Source organism: Fundulus heteroclitus, chromosome 23 (assembly GCF_011125445.2).
Source record: "Fundulus heteroclitus isolate FHET01 chromosome 23, MU-UCD_Fhet_4.1, whole genome shotgun sequence".
In the NCBI taxonomy this organism is placed as follows: domain Eukaryota; kingdom Metazoa; phylum Chordata; class Actinopteri; order Cyprinodontiformes; family Fundulidae; genus Fundulus; species Fundulus heteroclitus.
In genome coordinates, this window is record NC_046383.1 from 12,750,615 (window position 1) to 12,777,542 (window position 26,928).

The 26,928-nt window shown below is 40.0% G+C and overlaps 1 protein-coding gene across 3 annotated transcripts in view; it reads left to right on the forward strand.

Moving 5' to 3' along the window:
• Positions 1 to 26,084, forward strand: part of fstl5 (follistatin-like 5) — a 247,596-nt gene extending 221,512 nt beyond the window's left edge. For all 3 annotated transcript variants that reach the window (XM_036126902.1, XM_021320641.2, XM_021320642.2), the window contains 6 exons: positions 1,701 to 1,727; positions 1,955 to 2,073; positions 7,572 to 7,721; positions 12,692 to 12,799; positions 16,680 to 16,804; positions 23,740 to 26,084. In XM_036126902.1, the coding sequence (XP_035982795.1) occupies positions 1,701 to 1,727; positions 1,955 to 2,073; positions 7,572 to 7,721; positions 12,692 to 12,799; positions 16,680 to 16,804; positions 23,740 to 24,442 (1,232 nt within the window). In that variant the 3' untranslated portion in view covers positions 24,443 to 26,084. The remainder of the gene's footprint in view (positions 1 to 1,700; positions 1,728 to 1,954; positions 2,074 to 7,571; positions 7,722 to 12,691; positions 12,800 to 16,679; positions 16,805 to 23,739) is intronic.
• The last annotated feature ends 844 nt before the right edge of the window (positions 26,085 to 26,928 follow it).

A 26,928-nucleotide genomic window follows, 5' to 3' on the forward strand; every position in this document is an offset into this window, starting at 1 on the left:
GCCCACTGTCATAGCAGTGTGCTCATGTAAACAAATTGAATTTGTGTAACCTTGCTGACGGGTACAAACTGCAGGGTCCAGTCTGGCTGGGCAGAGCAGCGTCCCTGATGTTTGGAGCCCAGTGGAAACATAGTTATTACGGCCAGAAAGAGTGAACTCACCGCCTACAGTGGCAGTCGGCTTGTTTTGTGGTATGGATGATGAAGTTGATGTATGGATCCCTCGCATGCGCAGAACAGCCACAGTCTCTCCACCCAGTGATGAATTGCTTCAATACTTTAGGCTATTGGACGGACTGGAGCACACAAGATCTCATCTCTACTCCTCCTTTCCATTTTCCCCGTTTTCTATTTTGGCAGATCTCAAATAAATTGTATTGTTTTGTTTTTTTCCTTTTGTTCCGTCGTTGCTTCTCTTCTATCCTTCCTTGTTCCTCCATCTATAGAGCAGCTTCTTTTGTCAAACTTTTAATGAGGTAAAAGGTATGCAAGGCTGCACTGGAAACACTTGACAAAGCACTTTTGAAAGATTAAGGCTGACTAACAGCACCGCGGTGCGTCGCTGCCTTTGTCTCTCCACCCTTTTCTTTCTCTGCATCTGTCCACTTGAGCAGGAGGCTGCGAGGATGAGCATTGCAATAGAGGCGAGATTAAAATCGGATGTGAATTGGGCTGGAGATTGGTTCGCAGACTGAAAATGGAAGCAGAGAGAACACTGGGGGGACAGATGAACAATGAGGGAAGGTCACCCGTAGGGCGTTGGTGCTAGAGGACAGACGTTGCTACTGAGTTTCAGCAAAAAAATTGACTGGGATGCAGGATTTGCTTTAGTATTTGCTTGGAAAGTATATTATCATCACATTTTTCTACCACCTATTCAGTGGTATGACGGCGTCTTCTCTCCAAGAGTATCCAGAGGCTGCTTTAAAACACATCTGTCAACCACCGTTTTATGTCCCCCATTAAAGCACTCAGGATGTTATGTGGCTTTTAGCCAGCATTTCTTGTTATTAGTCACCTTTAAGTGAATTTAATGAGAGAAGACCTACGACAAGAGTCAAATTAGTTGTCATTTCTTGCTAATGACTTGTGCTAATCATTTAGGTTCAATCATTTAGACCAGTGGTCTCCGTCTCCAGTCCTCGAGGGCCGGTGTCCTGCAACTTTTAGCTGTCTCTGCTTCAACACACCTGACTCCAATATGAGCTCATTAGCAGAGCTCTGCAGAGCTGCACTGCATGCTACTGAGGTTGTTTAGCCATTCGATGCATGGATGTGGAGCGAGGGGACACATCTAAAAGTTGCTGGACACCGGCCCTCCAGGATTTGAGTTTGAGACCACCGATTTAGACTATTCATGAGTTCATGGAGCTCATATTGATTTAATGATTGTGCAGCTTGTCTTTTATTCCCTTTTTTTATGGTAGGTTTTCACCACCAAAAAGCCTAAGCTGTTCTGCTGTATTGATGGGTGACTGCCCTCTGTTTTGCAGAGCAAGGCATCAAAATAGTAGAGCACTTGATGGATTGTTTGTTGCAGTAGGAGTCAGAGACACTTTCCATAAAACTTTCATGTAGTCTGCTTTCCTCTTTGCCTCAGCGGGAGTTTCTGTTTGGATCGTAGTTCTTGTAGAGTGGCCCTATTGATTCTTGCATTTATTTTTAACTGCACTCTCCCCCCATTTTTTTTCTGCTTCACAGTGGCAAACATCTTGTGGCGAGAGGAAGGTACGTCTGGAATGCTCCTTTTCTTCTTTAGCATTCATTAACCTGAGTTAATTGAATTTGTGTAATAGAGTTACTGAACTGTGATGGGGAGGATTAAATGATTTGTTACTTTAATCATAGATAATATTGCTGCCAGCTTGTTTCCATTCTAAATGTCTAGACTTTGCAGCCTCAGGGTTTTTTTTGTTTTTTTTCAGGTGTGTAATAAACCTGTTGTTCTCCTGCAGGTCTCGGCATTGGAAACATGTTTTACGTGTTCTATGAAGACGGGATTAAAGTGATCCAGCCAGTGGCGTGTGAGATCCAGCGGCACATTAAGCCCAGTGAGAAGCTGCTGGCTCTGCAGGTGAGTGGTCATGAGAAAAGTCCAAAACCATCAAAGTACTTAATCAACTAAACCCTCTATCTTCCTTTCGTTTGATGTAGAATTTCAGAAAGACCTCATTAAGTTATATAATTTAGTGTTTGCACATGAGATCTCTGTGATCAAATAGTTTTATTTTCTTTCTTCAGAATTCCACTGTAGAGAAAATGGCACTAATCTCAGCTCTGCTACTTTTAATTGGTATTTTTTTGTCTAATTCCTTTTTACTCAAAACTTGAAAGGTCAACCAAGTTTTGTTCCAAAACTGCAAACCGATATGTTGATTTTCTTGGCAGAAAACCCATCTTAGAAACATGATAGATACATGATACACGTAACAAATGTTCATACTTAGTCACATTCAGAGCTTGCTGGTGTCCCACATCATAATAGGATCAGAGCACATCCAGTGCCTTGCTGAATTATTCATGCCGCTTAAAACATTTCTCCACGTTTTCCTGCAGACGTCAATGTATTCAAATAGTCCAACACAAGTTAGCTCAAGTAAAGTGAAAGGAAAAAATGAGACATGGTTTTCAAACATTTTCAGATATAGAAATTTGACAAGAGTGGCGCCACCTGCAAATTACAGCTGCAGGTCTTTGAGAGTATTTCTTTTTTTTTTTTTTTTTTTTTTTGCTCATTATTCTTAAAAAGAAAAGAAAATGACTCAAACACCGTCAGATTTGTCGGAGTGTCTTTGTTAAAACAAATCTCACATCATGTCTTCCGCTCCACAATTAGACACAAGATCAAATCAATAGATGGTGGTTTGTAGGTGTAACACAGTAAAATGGGAAAAGCTTGAAACATTACTGTATGAGTGCTTCCAGATATAATTAGATCACAGCTCAACAGTAGGCTTCCTTAAGCACCTGCATGACGTACAGCTGAGTCGTCTTCATCTCTGGGTGCCACGTCTAAATGGAAAATATGGAGCTGTCGTGGTTGCTCTTGCTTTTCAAATTAGTGGAACAAGCTTTGAAAACAAATATTGTTTCAGGTTTTCCACAGAAAGGCTGAATAGATGAAAGAGAACAACACAACTTTGAGTTGTAAATGTCAGAGACTTCAGTACCACAGACAATGTAACAAAGGCTGCCTATTTTAAATCAAAGATATTTTTCAGATGTGGTGTTCCTTAGATTTAGCTCTTGGGCAGAAAGCTAAAGCCTCCTTTTTATTAGGGAAATCTGTTATTTGTTACATTTCTTTTTATTAGAGCCTTAAATAAGTTTGTCTACACGTTTTTTTTAAAGTACTCAAGGCACAACGGGGGGCACTTTACCATGTCGAGCTGGCCAGTTTAATTTAATTCATTGACAGACTACATGCTATCCGAGTTGGTTTCGCTCCTCAGCGGACTATTTTACACCCAGCTACCCCTCCCTAAATCACCGTTTATCACCGGCGCTCTCAGGCAGAAAAACATTCAGAGCAGCAAACCTGATAGATACCTGTTAGATTTACATGTGTTCTGGAATAGACGCTTTTCCTCCGAGCTGCTTTTCATCCAGCAGCCCCGTGCTGACTGGATGGAGGTTATACATAAAGCGAAGCCGTTGAATGCACAACAATCAGCCAAGTGTTCCTCTGAGAGGTGTGTTTGTATTAGGACATCAATCACCGCGAGTGTTGTGATGCCACTTCTGGAGCCGTCTCACTGCCCTGCATTGTGAACACGAGGCCATTCCCAGCATGACGCTCACATTTTCTCCATCACAGAGGGGCATTGATTGATTTGTTATGGTAATCACACAGGCCATTCATTATTATTACCCACCATATAGAGTAATAAACTGTGATACACACTGTACTAAGGAAAACACCTTGATGTTCAGTGGTACTAAAGTCAGGGTTTTGTCTATGCTCAGCAAAAAGCACGATCTGTGAGGTTCTTACTGCTGCCACATAGAAGTCTGGATTACTATTTAGTTAAAAAATGTAGTTCAATCACTTTGTAAAGTATGGCCCTTTTCAGAGATACTCTGCTTTCCATTAATCAGGCATCAATTGACCACATCAGATTGGTTTCTGAATAAATGTATCATATTTTCCTAGCTTGATCAAGTTAGGACCTGATCAATATAGAATAACTCCTGAAGTTGCACATCAGCAGATTGACTAAATAGTGGGTCTATTTGGATTCACGTCAGCTTTTCAGAGGAATCAAACAGATTGCTGTTGGAAAAAGGGCACCAACTAAACTTCATCTTCAACAAACAATAGAGAAGGAATTAGCAAAAGTTACAAGTAAAAAGTAAAAAGATGGAAAACAAAAAACAAAAACTGAACCATTTGTACATGTGGATTATATGTACAAACATAAGCATTTGTTTTGCATCATCTGTTTGTCACAAGTCACTAGAAACATTTTTCAATTTAATTACATTTATATAAAGCTAATTAACAACACATGTCATATCAAGGCCATTTACAAATGGTAAATGGCTTGAGCTTGTACAGTGTGACGACCTCAAAGCTCTTTGCACTCTTTACACCCATTCACACCTTGATGGTGGTGACCTATGTAAGTAGCCACAGCTGCCCTGGGGCAGACTGATAGAAGCGAGGCTGCCATACAATGGTGCCACCGGGCCCTCTGACCATCCCCAGCGGACAATTTGGGTGAAGTGTCTTGCCCAAGGACACAACGAAAGACACAGTCGGAGCGGAGGAAAGTCAAACGTCAAAGTCAAAGTCAAATTCAATCAGATCCTCCAGGTTGGTGAGAAAGTTTCCTCTCTAAGGAAACCCAGCAGGTTGCATCAAGTCTGTCCAAGCAGCATTCACTCCTCCTGAAAGAGCGTAGAGCCACAGTGGACAGTCGTCTGCATTGTTGATGGCTTTGCAGCAATCCCTCATACTGAGCATGCATGAAGTGACAGTGGAGAGGAAAACTCCCCTTTAACAGGGAGGAGAACCTCCAGCAGAACCAGAACCAGGCTCAGTGTGAACGCTCATCTGCCTCCACCCACTGGGGCTTAGAGAAGACAGAGCAGAGACACAAAAAGCACAAAAGCTCACATTGACCTAGGAGTACTTTCTATGTTAAATGGTAATAGTGGATGATCTGTCCTCCCCTGATGATGTCACAGCTAACACCAGACCAGGTGCACCTACTATGAAGAAAAAAATGACAGAGAACAAAAAGTTAAAAGCTGAAATAACAACAAACAATGCAAATTGGAGAACACAAGGAGAACTCAGCAGAGTGAGAGAAATAGACTCTGATGTCCTCCAGCAGCCTAAGCCTATAGCAGCATAACTACAGAGGTAGCTCAGGGTAACATGAGCCACTCTAACTATAGGTTTTGTCAAAAGGAAAGTTTTAAGTCTAGTCTTAAAAGTAGACGGGGTGTCTGCCTCACGGACCAAAACTGGGAGTTGGTTCCGCAGGAGAGGAGCCTGATAGCTAAAGGATCTGCCTCCCATTCTACTTTTAGAGACTCTAGGAACCACCAGCAGACCTGCAGTCTGAGAGCGAAGTGCTCTGTTAGGAACATACGGGGTCATCAGAGCTCTGACATATCACAAAAGAAAACTAGAAAATATTCACTCTGGAACACTGGATATAATAAAATTCACAATTGACTTTTATTTGGAAAAAGAAAAAAAACTGTCCATCAGTTCTCTTTCCATCTCTTAACTGAACGCTACTTTGTCCTGGTCTATCACACAAAATCTCAATAACATAAATTTGTGGCTTTAAAGTGACAATATGTGGAAAGGTTCAAGGGGTGTGAATACTTATGGAAAATGCTGTATTTGGATTCCAAAATGCAAGAAAAAAGGATGAGAAAAGAAGACTCATGAATGAAACAGACAACAACAGTCAATCATTAGTCTCAGCAGCAGTCGTACTCCTACTGCATAATTATCCCAGAAGGCTTTCTGACCCAGCTTGATATTTTTCTGGGAGCTGATTCTGCTCTCTTTGAGTCGGTCACTGACCCAGAAACCACTGATTTAAGCTGATGGACAAAGATTTTCCCACACTTACATGAGATTTAAAAATATTCTTAAAATCAGCTGTTCAGTATAATGTTTCTCTATTCAAGCTACATGTGTTTTCAGTTACTTTTTTCAACATTTTAGCTGTTTGATCTCAAACATAAAAATACTTACAAGATAAAGGCATCCTGTGCAAACCTGACTAGGCTTCATCAGCACTTAACTAAACTCTCTCTACTTTTTATTTCCTGTCACCAGAAGCATTATCTGAGCCTTCAGTGTTCAGACACAAGGCTGTTTACTGTAAACTGTGAGGATTAGCCAGCCGGTTAGAAACAAATAGCAGGTGGACACATGACTAAACTCAGCAAAATAATTCTCCCACGCCTTTTGAAAAAACAAATGCGCATGGAAGGGGTCCAGTTTCTAGCAGCTGTTATGTCTGATGAATCCATACATCAACATGCGAAACTGGCAAGTGCAATGATCCTCCCCTTTCTCTAATTATACAGCCTCAAAGAGGGTTTGTTATTGGCAATTATCTCCCACAAAGTCAGCATTTGTGTCATAAATGCAGATTTGCACATATCACAACCCCCCCATATTTTATTCATCACCATTAAGAGGAAAACTCCTTTGCATGTACACTCTGTTTTGTAGTTGAAAGGAAAGTATTTCTTTTTAAAAGGCTGTCAGTTACAACTTAAGTCACATACATAAAACCCACCCACACACTCTGACATATGCAACACACGAAAACTGAGAAAATTGAAGCCGCCTCCATTCACACCCTCAGCTGGGTGTCGGATGTTCGATTTCTCACCTCCTAAAGGCGCGATAAGTGAGATATTTATGGTCCATAGCATCAAATGACCACTGTGTGGGTCTGCAGGGGTTACGCAGGGTTCAGTACCAATGACTCAAACTTACCTCTGCAAGTGCAGGAATTTCTACATTTTAAAACCATTGGAGGCGAAACAATGACAGATGGGGCTACATCTGGACTTCAAATGAGATTATAGTTAATGGAGTCTGAGGTGGGTGTTTTTTTATGATGGCAGAAAAACTAAATTACTGTCGTTATTTTGTATATTTGCATTTTGACATGACCTGTTGCTGGATCAGATTTCTGGGTAGCACTACAGTTTAGGAGCTTTGGAGAGTGTGAAGGGAAGAAAATCTCCCGAGGCAGAAGGCTGACATGTTTCCAGTTGGCAGGGAAGCCTGGAGCTGCCAGGACTAGAAGCTGAGCAGCTGTAGATCATCTGCAGGGTTTGTCCTGGACTTTATATATGGACAAATGAGAGTCATTACAAAGATTTTTCAGGAAACCGCAAAGCTAATTTATCTAAGTTGCCAAAATAACACCACTCATGCCACCACGAGTGAAAAGGCTGCAGTGGTAAACAACACACACACACAAGCACGGCTAGGTGAAGGTAATTGGTTTTTAATGAGATGTATTTTCATGTGATGGGGAAAACAATTTGCTCAAAGTAAACGTGTCTGGGCTTGTGTTTTTGCAGGAGGAGGTGTGCCCCGCCTCGCCTGGAGAGGTGGTGCAGAGGTGTGTGTGGTCATCAGCTGTCAACGTCAAGGACAAGTTTATTTATGTGACACAGCCAACCTTGAACCGAGTGCTGGTAGTTGACGTCCGGACTCAGAAAGCTATCCAGGTAATTTCGTGGAGAAATTAGAAAAGCGGGTTTCATGTCAGTCTTGGATCGCTGAAACGTGTGACACCTCTGCACTGAACAAATGATTTTGTTTTTGCCTTTTTAAAAACGTGAAGGTTTTCGGCGTTTCACATTGATTGAAGGCAGTGAGTCATAAAAATAAATGGCTGCCTTGCTGATTTAAACTGAGGATGCATTTCTATGAGGATACCAATCCAATTTAAAAGAATGCTTAGAATTAGCTTGAGTTAGGGGAGTGAAGGTGTAACGGAGCAAACAAAGACTGGTCCGATCCAACAGAAGAGCTGCTGGAGCTGACATTGCTGAAGATGTTACTGCTGGTTCTGATCCAAAACTCTCAGAGGATACATTCTATCACAGTTGGCTGTTTCAGAATACCAGTCAGAATTAGTGGCCAAGATTGTGTGCACAAACCAGGAACTTGACTTTGGTTTTACACGCACAGCTTAGAGACATTAAGTCTAAACTTTAGAGGAAATAAACCAAAGGATAAAAACAGCGGTATGTATGTGTACATCAGACCGATTTATTTTAATATACAGTATGGATCAGAAAAAAGTAAAGGCAGGTGTTGTTAGTGCATACATGCTTATGTTGTTTCACAGCAGAGCAGCTGACTACTCAGACTGTGAGGTGTTCATTGTGCTCATCAGAGAGAGAGAGACAGAGCCTGGGGGAAGAAACTATCTCTGTGGCGCCTGGTTAACATAAATAGCATTCAGTGGCCCGACCTGAAGGTAAAAGTCTAAACAGGAGGTATGGTGGTCAGCAGGAATGTTGGCTAACCTTTTCCCCATCCTAGACCTGTACAGGTCCTGGATGGAGGGATGGATGGGAGGTCTGATGATCCGCTCTGCAGATCGGGTAGTTTTACAGTCTGGGCCTGTCCTGTTTTGTGGATAAGTCAAACCACATGGTTATGGATGAAGATGGGATAGACTGAATAAGGGCTGTATAGAAGATAATCAGCAGCTCCTGTAGAAGGTTTATTTCCTGATTTGCCAGAAGATCATCGATGCTCGGTGTGTGTTTTTCTGAACAGTGTCTGTCTGTGTGCGCACCAGCTCAGGTCCTGAGAAAGAGGGATTCTTAGAAACTGGATCCCCTGTAGACACAGAGTTGATGAAGTTGGTAAGGGGAGGCAGTGTGGGGAAGTCCACCATAATCTGTGCAGGTTTTGGTGAGTTTAGCTCCAGCTGGTTCTGACCAGCCAATCCACCTCCTGTCTGTATGCAGACTCATCGACGCCCTGCATCAGACCAATGATAGTGGATTGGTCTGGAACCTCAGGAGTTTCACAGACAGGTCTGGTCAGATGCAATCATTTGTGTACAGGGAGAAGTGGAGCCGGTGCTGATAGTTCTTCTCAAGGAGTAGAGGCTTTCCACTCTCACCTGCTGCTGGTTAGTCAGACAGCTGCTGATCCACTGACAGGCGAAAGCCGGCACTGTGAGCTTCTGGCGGAGGATGTCTTACTTGATCAGGCTGAAGTCCACAGACAGGATCCTGATGTATGTCCCTGAGTGGTTCTGGTGGGGCAGGATGAAGTGTACTCCCAAACTCACAGAATCATCTGCTGTCCTGTTTGCCCTGTAATCAGACTGCATCTGGGGGGTTTAAGATGTTCAAATTCTTCAACACCAGTTGCTTAAAGGAGCTCATGGCCACAGCCGTCAGGGCAACTGAGCAGTCATTTAATGCTATGATAGTGCATTTCAGGGAGACCACAGCTTTTAAAGCAGGAGGGAACATCAGACAGCTTTAGAGACTTGGTAAACATTCAAAGTGAAGATGGGGAGCATTGTGATGAATTGGGTCATGTCCCATGGGGGAACATTGTGTCTTGCTATTTGTGTGGATGCTCTCTCGACATTTTCCATCTACCCAAGCCTTGTGGCAGACCAGCTGTGGCCTCTTTAATTAGGGTAATGGTTCCTGTCACAAAGCAAGCATGGTTCAGGAATGGCCTGAGGAGTACAGCAACCAGTTTCAAGTGTTGGCCTGGCCTCTAAATTCCCAAACTCTCAATCTAGTACAGTGCAAGAAATGTTGGATTTAACCAATCTCTTGCTAACCTCTGGCGGCAAACAGCACTGCACATTTCCAGGTCTCAGGGCTGTAAAACAAAGTAACAATTAGGCATTTATTGTCTCATGATTTGGACTGAATTAGACTACATGTTGTTGGATCTTAATTGAACAACTTGATTGGACTGGATTGGCGCATGTGTAACCAATGTGAAGATGCGCCGACTTTTTTCTATGGACCTTATGTCCTCAGGGTGAGTAGGCACTACAACTGAAGCTTGTTTGGTTGTTGGTGCGTTTTTGTTTTGTTAAAAAAAAAACAGGCCAATAGTTGTCCAGTTCAGTGAAGAGAAATCAGATTTATGTTGTCATAATCACTGCAGTAAATGTGCAAATATAACCTGGCCGATAAATCCACAAAGAAACCCGTTAAAAACGAGTATGTACACTAATGTCGACCAGTTTGTTCTGCGGGTAAGCTTGGAGGATGCTCCTGTTCTCTGTTCAGAAGCTTGGTAATGCTTAACAATTGCATTATAAGCGTAGTGTCATCATGTAAATGTACAAAAGTTCAAATTTTAACCAAAGTTAACTCTAATTTGGATCACTGGGTTTGAATGTTTGGATCAGCCTTATTTACTTAAACTATCTTTGTATTTTTTTTTAGAATTTTACAGAGACTCAATATAAAACATGGTCCAACAACCACAACTAACTATTAGTCGTCACCAAACAAAAGCTGTATAACTTTCTACTTGGAATTTCTACTTTTTGTTCATTATGGCTGCACAGTGGCGCAGTGGGTAGCACTGTTGCCTTGCAGCAAGAAGGTCCTGGGTTCGAGTCTTTCTGCATGGAGTTTGCATGTTCTCCCTGTGCATGCGTGGGTTCTCTCCGGGTACTCCGGCTTCCTCCCACTGACCAAAAACATGACTGTTAAGTTAATTGGCCTCTCCAAATTGTCCTTAGGTGTGAGTGTGTGCGTGAATGGTTGTTTGTCCTGTTTGTCTCTCTGTGTTGCCCTGCGACAGACTGGCGACCTGTCCAGGGTGTACCCCGCCTCTCGCCCACAGAACGCTGGAGATAGGCACCAGCACCCCCCGCGACCCCATGAGGGATAAGCGGTTTGGAAAATGGATGGATGGATGGATGGCTGTCCAGTTCAATTTTTCAGCCAACAAAAGCTGATCAGAGATGATGCAATTGAATCAATCCTCGTTTATTTGAGCAAAAGGTACAGATGCAACTAAACATTGAGAGATTTATGAGAAGGAAATGTCTCTCTTCCATTTGTCTTTTCAGTTTTTCTGCTTATCAGAAATCTTGGCGTCTCTGCTTGGTTTCACTAAAGTGCTGCTTTTTCATTTTAAGACCATCTGTCTCACCTTTTGCTAACTGCTAATCCTTGACCTGACCCATTTCATACAAACTGCCACTGTCAAGATCTGTAGTTAACCTTCACATTGAAGCGACGACCGGGTGACCCCCAAAGTCCACCTCTTTCTGGATATTGTCGCCTGACGGCCCTTCAATTTTGTCATCATGACAACGCTGCCAGGTTTTTTTTCTACACATATACTGTAAGCAGCAGTCTCTGCAACACTCAGTGTGGAAATCTATTTATCCTCCAAGGGAGTGATATTTTTAGAAAGCTGGAAAGAAAATGGCTCCATTTCTAGACGCTGACATCCGGCAACAGTCTAGAGAGCAGCAGCGAGTTAAATCATTGATGTCAGTGGGTTTTTTGGGTGTGTCACAATAATATAGCGCGGCCCAGATCCTCACAGATGTTCCTGATGCCGTGATAGCTGTTTAGAGAAGCCTCTCAGGGACCTGCCGGTAAACAGGCTGGTGTCCCAGAGTCTGTCACAAATTCATTATTTAGCCGCCTGGAGGTTTAGCTGCTCTGCGTTGTGTTAGCAGTTGTTAATTAACCACCTGAACCTGTCGCTTGTTTTGAACAGAGACTTGAGCTTTTAGTTTTACATTTTCTCATTTTCATCTGATGCATAGATACGACCCTAAAAACTGGAGGCGTGCAACACATTGTTTTGGATAGTGACTTTTAAAGGTTATTCATATTGTTGTGTTATTTTAACTCTGACATCCACATGGGTAGCTGTCTGAGGTAGCTGTGATGCTTTCTGCTTAATCACCGACGGATTGGTTGTCTTTGTTGGAAGTTACCACATTATATTGGCTGAGGATCTTCATAATCTTCCCCAGTCTGTAAGAAGCTGTTAGTCGAGAGGAAAAGAATGAACACCTGTTTTCTCTGATGACTACATGCTCCGAGATTACTTAGGATTCAAAAGATATTCTCCTCTTATTTGAGAAAACTCCCTCAGGAGCAGATTACCTTCTGAATGATACAGTGCATAATGTGCCAAGGTAAACAACGATATTAGGAATCCGAAGCAAAACAAATATTATAAAAACAAAGCTGCCGTCACAATGGGCCGTCAGATTTGGTTTGCACCGTCTCTCTTCTTGAAAGAAACTGCCGGTGCATTTCTTATTCCCTTTGGGTCGACTGACTGTCTGCACTCAGGTGGACATAATGCATGAGGAGTGCTTCTCTGCCACATGCGACTCCTCTATTGTTCTGACTTGGAATTTCACTGCAATGTGTCATGAATGAACAAAGACTGAAAACAATTACCTCAGCCGGGCAAAGCAATTCTTTCAACAGTCCATTTGAAATGACGTTTTGCATTAAATATGACCTGTGCATAAAAAATGACCTCCTTTTGTCTAAAGGAAGACTTTTTCTGAACTCCAATCTATTAGTGTTTGCAGGAATTGCTTGTTTTTTTTTTTTTACTTTACCACAAAAGATTTCTTCCAAAGTAATATCCAGGTTTCTTTAAATATTTTCTGACTGCCTTTAAAGCCTCACTTTGGTTTGGTGTCCTCTTTCAGACAGTCAGCACTGACCCCTATCCTGTGAAGCTCCATTATGACAAATCCCATGACCAGGTGTGGGTGCTGAGCTGGGGAGACATGGAGAAGAACTTCCCCACCCTCCAGGTAAGTCAGTGTTTGAGATCTGTTTTTTATTTATGTATCCATCGGCAGCACTTTGTGTGAAAAGTGTTCAAGGCAGAGAGTAGGCAAAGATTCAGATCAAAAGTTCAAGAAAACACTGTGCATCTTTTTGCACTCAAAGAAAAAAAACAAATTCTCACACAAATGATGTCTCATTCAGACAGTAAATAGGAGCTAATAAAAAACAGCTTAAATGGCCCATTTCATTTTTTTTTTTTTTTTTTTTTACAATTTTCCATTTCAATTGTTCTCAGGCTTTGAACTCCGCATAAATGCATTTCTTCTCATGTTTGAAAGAATAAAAAGTATTAAGGGGCAGGGTAGTCAAAAGTAGCCGGTCAACGGTGGCAAATCGCGGTCTATAGCAGCTCTTGCCACCGCCTACATTTCCTGGGAGCGCGCCTCGCTCTGTACAACTGAATATCAACGAAGAAAACGGATTAAAATCTGACCAAAGCAGTTACTTGTTCTTAAATTAATGATATCAAAACGTTTTATTAAACCTCTTGTGGGGAAAAAACTGTTATTTGGCAGATTCGTTTACAAAATGACGGGTGTTATCCATCCATCCATCCATTTTCTGATCTGCTTAATCCCTCATGGGGTCACGGGGGTTGCTGGTGCCTATTTCCATCGTTCACTGTGCTAGAGGCGGAGTACACCCTGGACAGGTTGCCAGTCTGTCGCAGGGCTACAGGTGTTATGAACAACATTAAATCCAAAGTTTTTATCCGAGGTACGGCTGATTTATTTGTTGTGGTCTCTTGTCATTCACACACAATAAACCGTGAGAGCCGAAGTGAGTTTTGAAACTGCAAAGCTTTGTCTTAAGCGGAAGATCAAACGTACATCTACACAGCACAGCGCACAGACCAGTGTGATGCATTCACGAGCGTCAGAAAGCTATGGTGCATTCATGAGCATGGGACATTTCAAACTTACAAGGAAAGAGGCATAAAACCGAATAGAACTTAACTCATACAGTAATGTATTTATCCAGAAACAGTTACAATACTGAATGCTCTATAATTGTATTTCTGATATTTTTTGATTATGCACATCTGTTAGCCTTTTATTCTGAAAAATGTATAATATTACATATAATATAATATTACAGCAGCAAATTATCAAAGTTTTTCAGGGGATGCATTTTGTGTTCGTCTGCAGAATCCTCGCCAATGATATGATATCATGTGTGGGATGAGTGTAAGTGAAATAAAACTGAGATAAGAGATTTCGAAAGAGTGATTTGACTGAAATAAATTCAACATGTAAATTCAATTTCAAATTCAAACCCTGTATTTTTATTATAAAAATTTGACTATGTTCGTGAAGAAATGTTACAATCGTTTTTAGAACAGAACTGTGAATAATAATAATAAGATGAATAGACTTCACCTAATCTGATCTGTTTTATGTGGTGCTAGTAATTCAAATTAAACTAAATTTATGCAAATGGAGATTACCTTACCTTGTTAAAACATGATGATAACATTATGTGAAAAATAATGTTTTAAAAATAATAATAAAAAACAAAGGTTGTTTTTGAAGAATTGATCATTCACATTTTTTGCCTTTTATTCAATTTGAAACATGCACTCTGACTCTATTGTTTAAATAATCACCTGTCTTGAAAGCTTCCAAAATACATCAGGGAGACTCTAATTTGTCAAAATTCTCCCCTCCGGGGCTCGGGCACCGGCATAAGTGCACCCTCCTACCTGATAGTGTGTGGCCTGCTACTGTAAAAAAGTTTCACCGCCCTGAAGGGGGTGTACAAAGCTACCGAACAGTGATGTCACTTCTTGGTGGCCGAACTCAGCCATGAGAGGATATTTCAATGTCCACCTAAGATTAAAGTAGTGAAAGCAAATCTTCCAGCTGGAACTTGAGTTCAAAAATGAAGATTCAGATGGGGAATCAATGAGGATACAAATGTTGTCTAAGTGCAGCAGCTTGAAGACCCAACAAACTGGCACCCTTCTCTGGGATTTAAAAGCATTCTATGGAGAGTTCAGTCGTTCTGTGTTTCCCACTGTGATAAATTATCATTTCTGACCAAAAACTATGACTCATTAAATTGAAGCAGCATTTAGTTAGATCTAAATGTCCTACCCCAGATTATTTAATATAAACGAGCTGTGCTGTGATTGTTCAACTCTCTTTTTGTGTACTTGTTACAAGGCCACATTTTTCTCCTGAGGGTTTTACTGATCTGCAGTAATGTGGCTGTCAAAACATTAATCGTTATTCACTCCAACTTCTGCAGTTAGCTTCCGTACAACCACGCATTGTTTGGTGCTCAAAGGTCCCTTCTAAACTACAAGCACACATATCGTAGATGGAAGGGAAGTTCATATATACCAAAGATGGCAGCTGCAGACAATCCCTGAATCGTTTAACTCAGAGACAGAAGAAATATGACTTGCAAAATATCTATACTGGAGGATTATTGGCAGAGATTGATTTAATTCAATCTCTGAGCATCCTCAGACATCTTCTGCAGAAGACGCAAATAAATCCTGCGAAAGAAAGCTTCATCTTACAGTACCTGATGCACTTAACACTCTCAAAGAATTTGTGGGCTCACCTTGGTGGTCTGGCTGTTTACTCCCTGCTTGTTGTTCTTTATCCTGAATGAATCGTGACCTGTGTTGGACTGTATTAAGGTGCTTCCTTCTCTAAATATAATTATTTCATAATCCTGATACAAAAGGTGTTTTAAAGTAGCGTTACCAGAAGCACCCATATATGGAATTGTTAGCTTTAGACGGCTTGATTTAAAATGATGACTTTGTTTAATTAATTTACCTATTCTCTTTGAAAACAGATGGGAATGCTAAAGTGTTATACTTCCAAGATTTTTAGGTTTTATGGCTGTAAAATATGATTAATAAAATATGGCTTTTAAAAAAAAACATAACATTTATTATTTGTATTGGCGCAAACATTGTTATTCATTAAAGGTTTCCAGATTTTTTTTTCACCCCCCTAGAGGAATTGGAAACTTATGCCTCTTTGAATGTGAATTCTTCCACAGTCTAATTCTCATTTTTCCCCCAATATGACAAGTGTACATTAATCACTCAGCCTCTGAGGGATTTTCAATTGATTTGTTTCTTGCTTACCTAATTAATAGTCACTTCCATTCCAGCGGTAAAGTATTTGGAGTGTAACACACATCTCTTTGTGAAGCAGCCCATCGGCTTTTAAGTCACGTCATTGTAAGAAAAATGCCCTCATTATAATTTCAAATTTGTTTTGTCTACAGAATTATTTTGAACTAATCAGCTTTATATACGCAAACTCATCTCTATTGATTCTCATAAAAGAGCAAGAAGCCAGCAAGTGTCAAGCTAAATAAAGGCTACAGTACATGTGGGTATGAAGCAAAACAAATGAAACCATATGACATGTGGGGCCGTGTTTTTTATCCGTTTACTCAAGGAGTCATTTGAAGTCAGATAGAGACTTTATTGGCTTTACTGGAAAATCTTTCTTGTCATTGCAGGCCCAGGAACTCATAATGCACAGCTTGATCTGTGACAATTTGTTTTGTGCTTTGTGGCACAATCATATTAAACTTAGCCCACACACAACTGCATGTCTGCATGACTTCATGCATGCTGAAGTATAATTTAGACACCGAGGGCAACGGCACACATTGTGACGCTCTAATATCGCGGCAGTAAGAGGCTGATGAATTTTATGAGGAAAAATGTAAAATAACATGTCAGTTTTACAAATACCATTACCTCCAGCTGGATTTAAGTTAAGAGCTCAAACGAGGAGGAACTGGCAGCACTAAGTTTGTTGATCAAGGTCATGTTGAACACCTACTTTTCTCTGCGCTGGTTTTCAGGTGATCAATCAAGCCAGTGGAAAAGCCTCTCATCACATCGTTCACACCCAGCCGATCGGCAGGCACTTCGACAGAGTGGAAGACTTCTTCATCCCCACCTCCAGCCTCATCGCTAACCACGTCAGGTACGTCCAGCAAGTAACAACAACGCTTGCTTTGTGCGTCCAGTCAGAAGCGAAAAATGCATTCAGCCCTGCGGCATTTCACTCCCTGTACATCTAAATCTCAAATCTAACAATTAGAATGATTTTATGGGCATAACTTTTCCCTTTGTGAGCCTGGATACTGGGAGCAGGGCAATAAGAGGTTAATTACAGAGAAGAATGGAAAGAAAAGCAGCTGTTCTGAAAATTTCCTCTGAATCATTGTACTCAGAGCTTTTAAATCACTGAAAAGGTCGTACCCTAATCTCCTGTTAACAGAAAAGCTTGAGAGTTTGATATATTAACCATTTTCTATTTGGAGTCTGTATCTGGACATGTAACCAATCACAATGTGTCAGATGGGCAAGAAATGAGCGATTCTGCTATTAAAATTTTGGGTTTGTCAAAAAGATTTTTAAGTCACTTTAACAAATCTTGCAACCTAAATCTTAAGTTTTTAACAAATTTGAGCATTTCTGTCAAAATAAGCTGTACAATTTCAAATTAATATATAATATATTTCAATGTTTGCTTTGCCCTTCTAAGCAAAAACACCAAACTCGCCATATTTCTAAAATCAATTGACCGTAGATCTACATTGTCTTGCAAAAGTGTCATGCCGTCTGATCTATGCTGCTTTACAACCTAACATACGTATCAACGGATTTTATTAGGATGAACCAAGAAGAAGGAGAGCAGGATTGGAGAGGTTTCCAAATATTGTTGCAAACTCTGAACGGTCAAGAGTGGCTTTGTTTCTAACCCGTTTTGTTTTGATACCCTATATAGCAAACAAGACTCACCTGGTCATAGATTCCACCTTTGGGTAAATAAATCTCCCTGCATTTACAGGGGTTTGCAGAAGTACTCACACATTTTTCCTCATTTTGTCAGGCTACAGCCGCAAATGTCAGTTTATTTCATTAGGATTTTCTGTAACAAACCGACACAATGTAGAGCATAAAAGTGAAGAGGAATGAAAAGGTAAATATGGGTTTCACTATTTGTTCTTGTGTTTCTTAAATTCTTAAACCAAATTGTCTTACAGTGCTGCCCTATGGTCCCACGTCTTGCTAGGTCTGCGGTTGGTCCATCCATTTTCCACTTTCAGATGATGGACTGAACTGAGCTCTGTTAGACGTTCAAAACTTTGATTATTTTGTTAGAACCTAAACCTGTCTTAAAGTTCTCAACAATGTTCCCTGACCTGTTTGCTGAGTTCCTTGGCCTTCATGATGCTGTTTTTTCCTTAATGTTTTCTAACACACTCCTCCGATCTCCACTGAACTTTTGTGTTTAGATTATATTTTATTATTTATTAATTTGGTGGTGGCTTACAATTCCACTTGCTTGTATTCAGGGGTTATAGAGTAAAGGTGGATGAATTTCAAATACATGCTTCACTTTTAGTTTGTAGTTTATTACAAAGCTTTTCAAAAACAATCCTCTTTTCTCCCACTCTGCAATGATGTGCTACTCTATAGGTTTTTCATTTAAAGTCACAAGCAAATGCATTGTGGTTTGTGGTAGTAATGTGACAAAATGTGTAAAGAGGCATAATTATATGTAATTCCACCTCTTGCCCTTTTATTCAGTGTGTTTCATGCAGGTTTAACACGCTGAGTAAAATATGTTATGGAAAGTCTGGGTAGAAGCAGGTGGTCTGCTGGGTTTCAAGGTGTTAATGGTCACCTAGAGAGAAGGAGTAAGCAGTCTGCTGTGCCGGTTTGGGTGGGGTTAATGGCACAGAAGTAATTAGATCCACTGAGACCTGCAGAAAAGATTACAGCAAAATGTGGCCACAGTTTCTATTTTCAAAGCTAGTTTTTAATGTGTTTCACATGCAAATATAACTTTACTAGTTCAACATACTTTTTTGCATGCATAGCACACATTTACACAATAAATTAGAATTTTATTGAAAAGTTTATTTATTGTATTGACTCATTTAGCTAAGTAAAAACATTATATAGAGTAATTACACACAGACTGGTGTTATGAATGAATGAATGAATGAATGAATGAATGAATGAAAGTTTATTTTCAGCAATAGCTTTCTTTTATCGAGAAGTTATACCTGCATTTGAATCTTTTCTTTTCATTTTACATATGCACACAAATGGTATAAATTTAATAATTTTTGTATATATATATATATATATATATATATATATATATATATATATATATATATATATATATATATATATATATATATATATATATATATATATATATATAAAAGAGAGAGAGAGAGAGAATTTTACAGGATCTGAAGGACAGGCTCTGAATTCTCACCTTTTTATTTATTTAATGCCAGTAAATGTCAATATATAATATTACTACAGGCCCACATTATAGCACAATGTAATCAGTACAGCAATGGTTATGATTAAATTAAATGAACTAAAAGCTGTGTTTTGGAGATTTCTACCTGGTTAAATATTTCAGATATTTAAAGCAGAGATTTTATTTGCATCCACTTACTATAAAACTGTCCCTTGACTTCCTTTTGATGTGAACATTTTGAATTCATTAAAATTTAAACAGCTAGTATCAAAGTGTTGCATAAAAGTCAGTAATCAAATTTTGCTTTTGGATTATTTTTTGTTAAAGAGAAAAATTAAGACTGATCAGCATTTCAGTCCAGGTAAATCTGCCATGTTTACCCATACAGGCCAGTTTTCCTCTGCAGTCGCTTGCAGGATCTGTGTTCTTACCTTTTTATGTCTTTTATCTCGATTTTCAAACAGATGCTTGGCCAAATTTAAGAAGAAACCAACAATTGTCAGATCAATGAATCCCATTACAGTGACTATAATGCGCAAGGTTTCTTTCCAACAGACATTTTCTATCCACATACAGTGACAGCTGTGTTCAAATGGCATAAAAGTTGATGAATGGTGACAAAACTGAAGTGGCTGTCGGCATTGATCAGCTAATGTTCTCATTTAATTGGAATCTGGCAGATCTTTCTATATTTCCCATGTTCAGCTGCTTTAGTGTGATTAAGTGATTTTTATTTTCTTAATTAACAGCCTATTCATAGAACCTATGTCTTATAATCCTCTTTCGGACCTCTATTACTAAGTGAAGTTAGAGGGTCACTAGCAATATCTATAGCTGAAGCATATTTATTTATTTGACGATCACATTATTGACCAAACCAGGTCTGTTTGTTATGCATCTACATTCTTTATCTTTAACAGTGAGTTATTTGAATGTTTTTAAACTACCTTTTTGATCATGAGACATCTAACATCAGTTAACCAATATATTCAAAATGCAACTGCAATGCAGCTTAGATTTATCCACATGAATTAAAATATCAGTAAAGGAACTTTATGTCAGTATTTTCAGTCCAAAAGTGAAATTTGTTACTTTCTCTTTTATTTTTATTTTTTTTGGGATAAATGTTATTATTATTATTATTATTATTATTATTATTATTATTATTATTATTATTATTTACAACTAATGAAAGATCCCTTAATCAAATCCCCTTTCTCAGAAAATGCTAATATTATATCCAACTAATAAAATGGGTTTTATATACAGAGGGTGTAATATTAGAGGGGTGTTGTAGCCTTCACAATCATGTAGAAGACTCGACAGGTGTCTAGAACATAGACATCTCTACAAAGAGAGTAAGTCAAAAGAGGTTATCACTAAAAAAAATTGGTGGTTCTTCAGAGTGGGTTATCAAAGCATATAAATGGAAAGTTTAGCAGAAGGAAAACATGTGGTAGAAAAATGTGCAAAGGCAACGGGGATGATTGTGGCCTGGAGGAATGTAACACAAAGCTCACCAATCATCAGTGTTTTGCCTCCGATTTAAGCCTGTTTGCTGTTGCGATGACCTGGATAACTGAGAATTTGTAGAGGCATGTCACATAAAACAGTTTTTCACAGGCATATTGTGTCGCTGTCAAATTTTCCAGGTTAACCAATTGTTTAGATGAAACAGCATTTTTAATCAACATCATAAAAACAGGGCAGAAAGTAGAATAAATTATTGATCACGTTTTGTGCAGGTGGATCATGACCAGGTTGTGGAAAGAGTTCAAAACACAAAAAAAAAAATTATATGAGCAAGTTACAAAATAAATAGCTGGCATATCATCAAAAACTCTATATAAACAAAAAAATGGCCTTTATCATAAATTTCGGACCATAGCACTAAGCATTAAAAACTTGGCTTATGTGTCGTTTTCTGAGAGGCACTGTGTGTGAAAGGCAAAAAGGTGAGATTGTAAAAGTCATGGGACAGAAAAAGGTCAAGGGGTAGACCCCTAACAAATTACAGTTGTGTAGAGCTGGAGGGTCCAATGAGTTTTCTGTATACAACAGGCAGACCCTAATCCCAAATTAAGGCCCTTACTGAGTCTGACTGCAGTTCAAAACCATATGATGACATCTGAGAGAGGATTTACAGAACATAAAATGCCTTCAAAGACCACATCTCCTCACAGACCACAAACTTGCCCCTTTGGTGAGGACGTCTTGGCTGAGTATCCTCGTCTGTCCAGTGATGATCGGGTATTTCAGCAGGTCAATACTGCAGTTTACAACATCTGACAAAGGATTTCTTCCAGGAGTGTAGAATCCCTCTTTTGGACCATTCTGCATGTTCTGCTGGTATAAATCCCATTGAAAGCACTCTAGAATGGATGGCAAGGGAGGTTTGTAAAAATGGCCTCCACTTCCAGACTAAAGAGGCAAGGCAATTTTATTTATAGTGCACTTTTCACTAACAAGACGATAAAAAGTGCTGTACATGAACAACAAAAAAGAAATCATTGCAGAGTAAAGAATAACATTACAGAATAAAGCACATTGTAGAGGAGGAGAAGCAGCAGGCCAAAATATAACACAATTTAGAGTACAAACTTTAACATCAACATTTAAAGGCAACTCTAAACAAATGGGTTTTTACCTTGATTTAAAAGGAACTCAGGCTTTCAGCACCTTTACAGTCTTCTGGGAGTTTGTTCCAGATAAGTGGAGCATAGGACCTAAATGCTGCTTCTCCGTGTTTGGTTCTGGTTTTGGGGTTGCGGAGTAGATTTGAGCCAGAAGACCTGAGTGGTCTGGAGGGTTGATGCACTGATAACAAGTCTGTGATGTGTTTAGCTGCTAAGCCATTCAGGGATTTATAGACTAACAGGAGTATCTTAAAGTCTCTGAGATACAGGGAGCCAGTGCAAGGACTTTAGAACCAGGTCAAAGTGCTCTACTTTCTTAGTCTTAGTGAGGATCCGGGTGATGCGGGTGATTTAGGTGATACAAGGCCGACCTTGTAATTGTGTTTAGATGTTTTTGGAGGTTCAGGTCTGAGTCCATCACTACACCCAAATTATGGGCCTGATTGGTGGTTCTTAGCAGAAGTAACTGAAGCTGTGTGCTAACTTTTGATCTCTCCTCTATTGATCCAAAAATTATGACTTAAGTTTTATTTTTATTCAACTATAGAATATTTGGCCACATCCATGCATTGATTTCTTCCAAGCATTTACTCAGTGCTTGAACTGGTTTATAGTCCCCTGGTGACATGGTGATTTAGAGCTGTGTGTCATCTGCATAGTTATGGAAGCTGATGTTGTTGTTTCTTATGATCTGAGCTAGAGGGAGCATGTAGATATTGAATAGGAGGGGACACGGGATGGACAGGTGATTATTGTGGTGTCTGATGTAAGGTTTTCCAGGCGCTCGAACAGAATGTAGTGATCGACAGTATCAAATGCTGTACTGAGGTCAATAATACCAGCTCTGTGGTTTCTTCCACAGTCTGCATTTATGTGGATGTTAATTGTTGAAACACCTTGCAGCAAGAAGGTCCTGGGTTCAAGTACACCCCTGGGCCTTTCTGCATGGAGTTTGCATGTTCTCCCTGTGCATCCGTGGGTTCTCTCCCGGTACTCCGGCTTCCTCCCACAGACCAAAAACATGACTGTTAGGTTAATTGGCTTCTCCAAATTGTCCTTAGGTGTGAATGGTTGTTTGTCCTGTTTGTCTCTCTGTGTTACCCTGCGACAGACTGGCGACCTGTCCAGGGTGTACCCCGCCTCTCGCCCAGTGAACGCTGGAGATAGGCACCAGCAACCCCCGCGACCCCATGAGGGATTAAGCGGTAATGGATGGATGAATGGATGGATATATATATATATATATATATATATATATATATATATATATATATATATCCTTGCTGATAAAGGGGATGTCGGAGATGGGCCTGTAGTTCTGCGGAAGGAGTTTGTCCAAATTGTTCTTTTTCAGTGGTTTGATAATTGCTCTTTTTAGACACTGGGGGAATACACCTGACAGAAGGGACATGTTTATTTTCTGAGTCAAATCAGACGCTATGACAGGCAAAACTTAAAGACAGAAAGTTGTGGGTAGAACATTGAGGCAGCAGCAGGAGGAGGAACATAGCAGGTGAACAACTTCTTCTAAGCTTTTGTAGTTTATTTTGCTGAATTGGGACATTTTGTCAAAATCAGTTCTAGTTGGAGACAACGTTGGTACTGAACATACCCTTCATGAAGCCACTTTCACCACTTAGAGGAATTTTTCCACAAGCCGGCTGGAAACATCTGCAACATATTTTTTTTTAAGGGAGCAATAAGAGTGTTAAACAACTTGACAGCGAGTGCTTTTTTTGACTAACTAATGGTCTAACACCTTTCATCAGATGATGCAATACCTGTTTAAGTTTAAATACAGTTTTCATTACAAAGTATTTGTCTCTGGCTTTGGTTTCTTCTTTTTTGCAGTTTGAAGCTCAACTCATTAACCTCGTTATGATGCAGCAGCACAAAATGTGAACACTTAACATTTCATCTGGTCACCACTCATTGGCAGGTTTGTAACAAATTTTGACTGCAACTTCTTTTTTTTTTTCTCTTTGAATTTAGGTTTGGTCTCATCTTTCATCGAAACGAGCCTGTCATCTACAAGATCAACCTGGAGACAACATCTTATGTTAAAAACATCAGTTTATGGGAGTTCAACTGCGTCCCAAAGTCTGTGGCCTACACCCACGTGGGTGGGTACTACTTTGTTAACTGCAAGCCCGACTCCACCGGCGCCACGCAGCCCCAGCTCATCTTAGACAGCGTTACGGACAGCGTGATTGGGCAAAACCGTGACGTCACAGGCACCCCTTACATGTCTCCAGATGGCCATTACTTGGTCACAGTGGACGATGGCAATGGCCTGATGAGGATCCAGACCATATCCGAACGGGGAAAGATCCAGGAGCCCTTCGACATCCACACCAACCTGCACCTGGCCGATCTAGCGTTCCAACGCTCGTTCACAGAGATCCATCAGTACAACGTGTTCGGCAGCTCTGGCCGCCAAACTGACGTGCTGTTTGTGGAGCTGAGCACCGGCAAAGTCAAGATGATCAAGAGCCTGAAGGAGGCCATCAAGTCGTTTGACTGGCCGTGGAGCAGCAGGAACAGGATCATGGTGAGCAGCGGACTTTTCGGGCAGTACATCATGACACCATCCAGAGAGTCCCTTTTTATTCTGGACGGACGGCTCAACAAGCTCAACTGTGAGATCACTGATGTTCCCAAAGGCAACGTGGTTGCATGGGTCGGGGATTCTTAGTTCATGACATGAAGACTCACTGTGTTTAGTTTTCCGTCGAAGGTAAAGTTGCACTGAATTTTGTTGCTGATTGTTTAATTTTGTAAAAGCAACACAGTAAAAAAAAGAAAAAACAGATTTAAACCTAAATTGATTTGTTAGTCCACTGAATGACGGCTGCCATTGAAACTATTAGACCATGAGGGCATAACTGATTAGACTGTTTTTAAATAGTTTTTCCGTTTGACTTTTCCTGGACATTTAGCTCGGGCAGAAATGATTGGTAGTAACTGCTAACATTTTTCAGGAAAATCTTTATGAATTTGTAAATGTATGCAATTATTGGGTTTATTAAGTAATGTGAGAATGTTGTAGATAATCCCCTGACAAAAACAAAATTAATTGGCAGAAATACTGGAATACTGTACATACTATGTTTGTCCAGATCAACTCTAGCAGTTGAAGTTCACCTGTCCCCGACTTTTTCCTTGTGCCTTTAAGGAAAACACCCTCCATCTGAGGAATAAGCAGTTATTCCCAGTGTGGTTGCAGACTACACCTCTTTTTTTGACCCCTGCATTCGTGGTGAGTGTGGTTCTTATCGAATCCGCCGCTCTCATCTGTATGTCCGTCCATCGCAGCCGACTGTCTAATTAAAACGAGCCCTTGCTGTGATCCCATCTTGTTTGAAGAGGAGACGGAGGGCTTCATTACGGCTGCACATACTGTAACCTTTGATCCAAAATTACAACCAGCTTTGGAGGGTTTTGACCACTAGAGTTTGTTTTCTCCTTTATATTCCAAAGCGGAAAAATGAAAGTCTGTGGTGATGCTAAAAACATCCCAGGTTTACACACCAGGTTATCGCAGAATGGCTCTCGGCACAGAGTCAATATAGGAATTGCTTAAACAATATATTAAGATTTAAATTTCCTTGGACCAAAAGAAAGATCTTAATGTAAAGTTCAGTGTGGTTAACATGCTTTGTCTGCTCTGCTTTGCAGCATGTTTTCAGTGGATGTTTTGTGAACTAATGAAAAGCCAGGACTCTGGAGGATGGTGTAGTTGTGGTTTTGTGTAGACGGTATTTGAGGATAAGCCTTGAATGTTAGAAGCAACTTTTTCAGATGCTTCTGCAGTAGATTTGTAGCTTGTAAGACATGGAAACCTTCTCCTGCTGGACATATTTCTATGCATTTCCACCCTTATACACTAACTCTAAAACACAATGGGCAAATGTAACTTAAATTGAGTTTGAACCTTAAATGTGTGTTTATTATATAAAGTTTTTTTCTGTCTTACCTGTTCAAACTTCCTCGTATATATATTTTGATTTTAATTTAATTTTTCCCGTCACATTTTTTCCTCTCCTTGAGTTAAGACGGTAATGCTGATAATGAACTCTGTTCTGTACATAGCTGCTGACTGTGAATCCATTAGTTTTTCATGTGTGCACACACTGCTCATTTTAAAACCAAATACTCAGCACAGTCCTTTTACAGAATGAAAACACTCAACTGTTATCTTCTTCCTGTTCCTCAGCACATTGTGATCAAAGCTTTCAGCTTCATATATCCATGTGTTGTATGTTCCTTCATGTGATTGTTATTTAAAAAGAGAAATCCCGCTTGTCATTTTACTCAATAATAATAAAAAAAATTGATAAAAACACAAGTGTATCTTTTTATTCAGACGTGAAATCTACAGTCGCTGGTGCACATTTGAAAGGTGAAAAGTTACACTTGGCAGCAGAGCTGCCGATTACTATTCAGCAACAGCTGCAACAAGAACAAGGTCAGAGCTCTGGTGTCCCTTTGGGTGTATTTATCCTGAAGCAGTAGGTGTATTTTTTTATTTAAATGATTGTTATAAAATGGAATTAACAGCTTTGAAGGTCCGTGGCATTATGAGAGACAAAGCTATATGAGTTGTGGTGCAATCCGGTTCCCTTTGTCTACTTTTTAAAGTGTTCCTGTTTCTAAGTGCATTCATTTTCTGACTGACAGAAGGTCAAGTGGGAATTAACCACCAAATCTATCTTGTTTTACATTTTATTCCTTAAATTGAGTGTTTTCTCGGTGAAAGATCTTGAAATACGATTTGGGTGGAAAGTAAGTAAATACATTAATCATCTCTATTTGGCTATGAGTGCGTGCACAATCAGGGAAACTGACTTTGTGCACACAGTGTAGACATTTGACATACATTAACTAAGTACAAATAGATGTTTTACTGAGGCAGCATCCGCGGTGCCATCTTTGATCAGACTGTGAACAAAGAAACAATATTAAAAAAAAACTCAAACCTTTGTTGCCAAGCATGAGCAGGAAATGCATTCCAAGTGAATTATAAATGATTGAGACAATGACACCGAACGTTGTGAGCTTCTATGTTAGGAAGCAGTAATGGGGCATTTCTCAAATTATGTCACATTTTTCCCAAGACAGCCTGGTTTCCCGGCTGGTCAGACAGGAAGAGTGCAAATTACATTGGCAGCAACCACAATA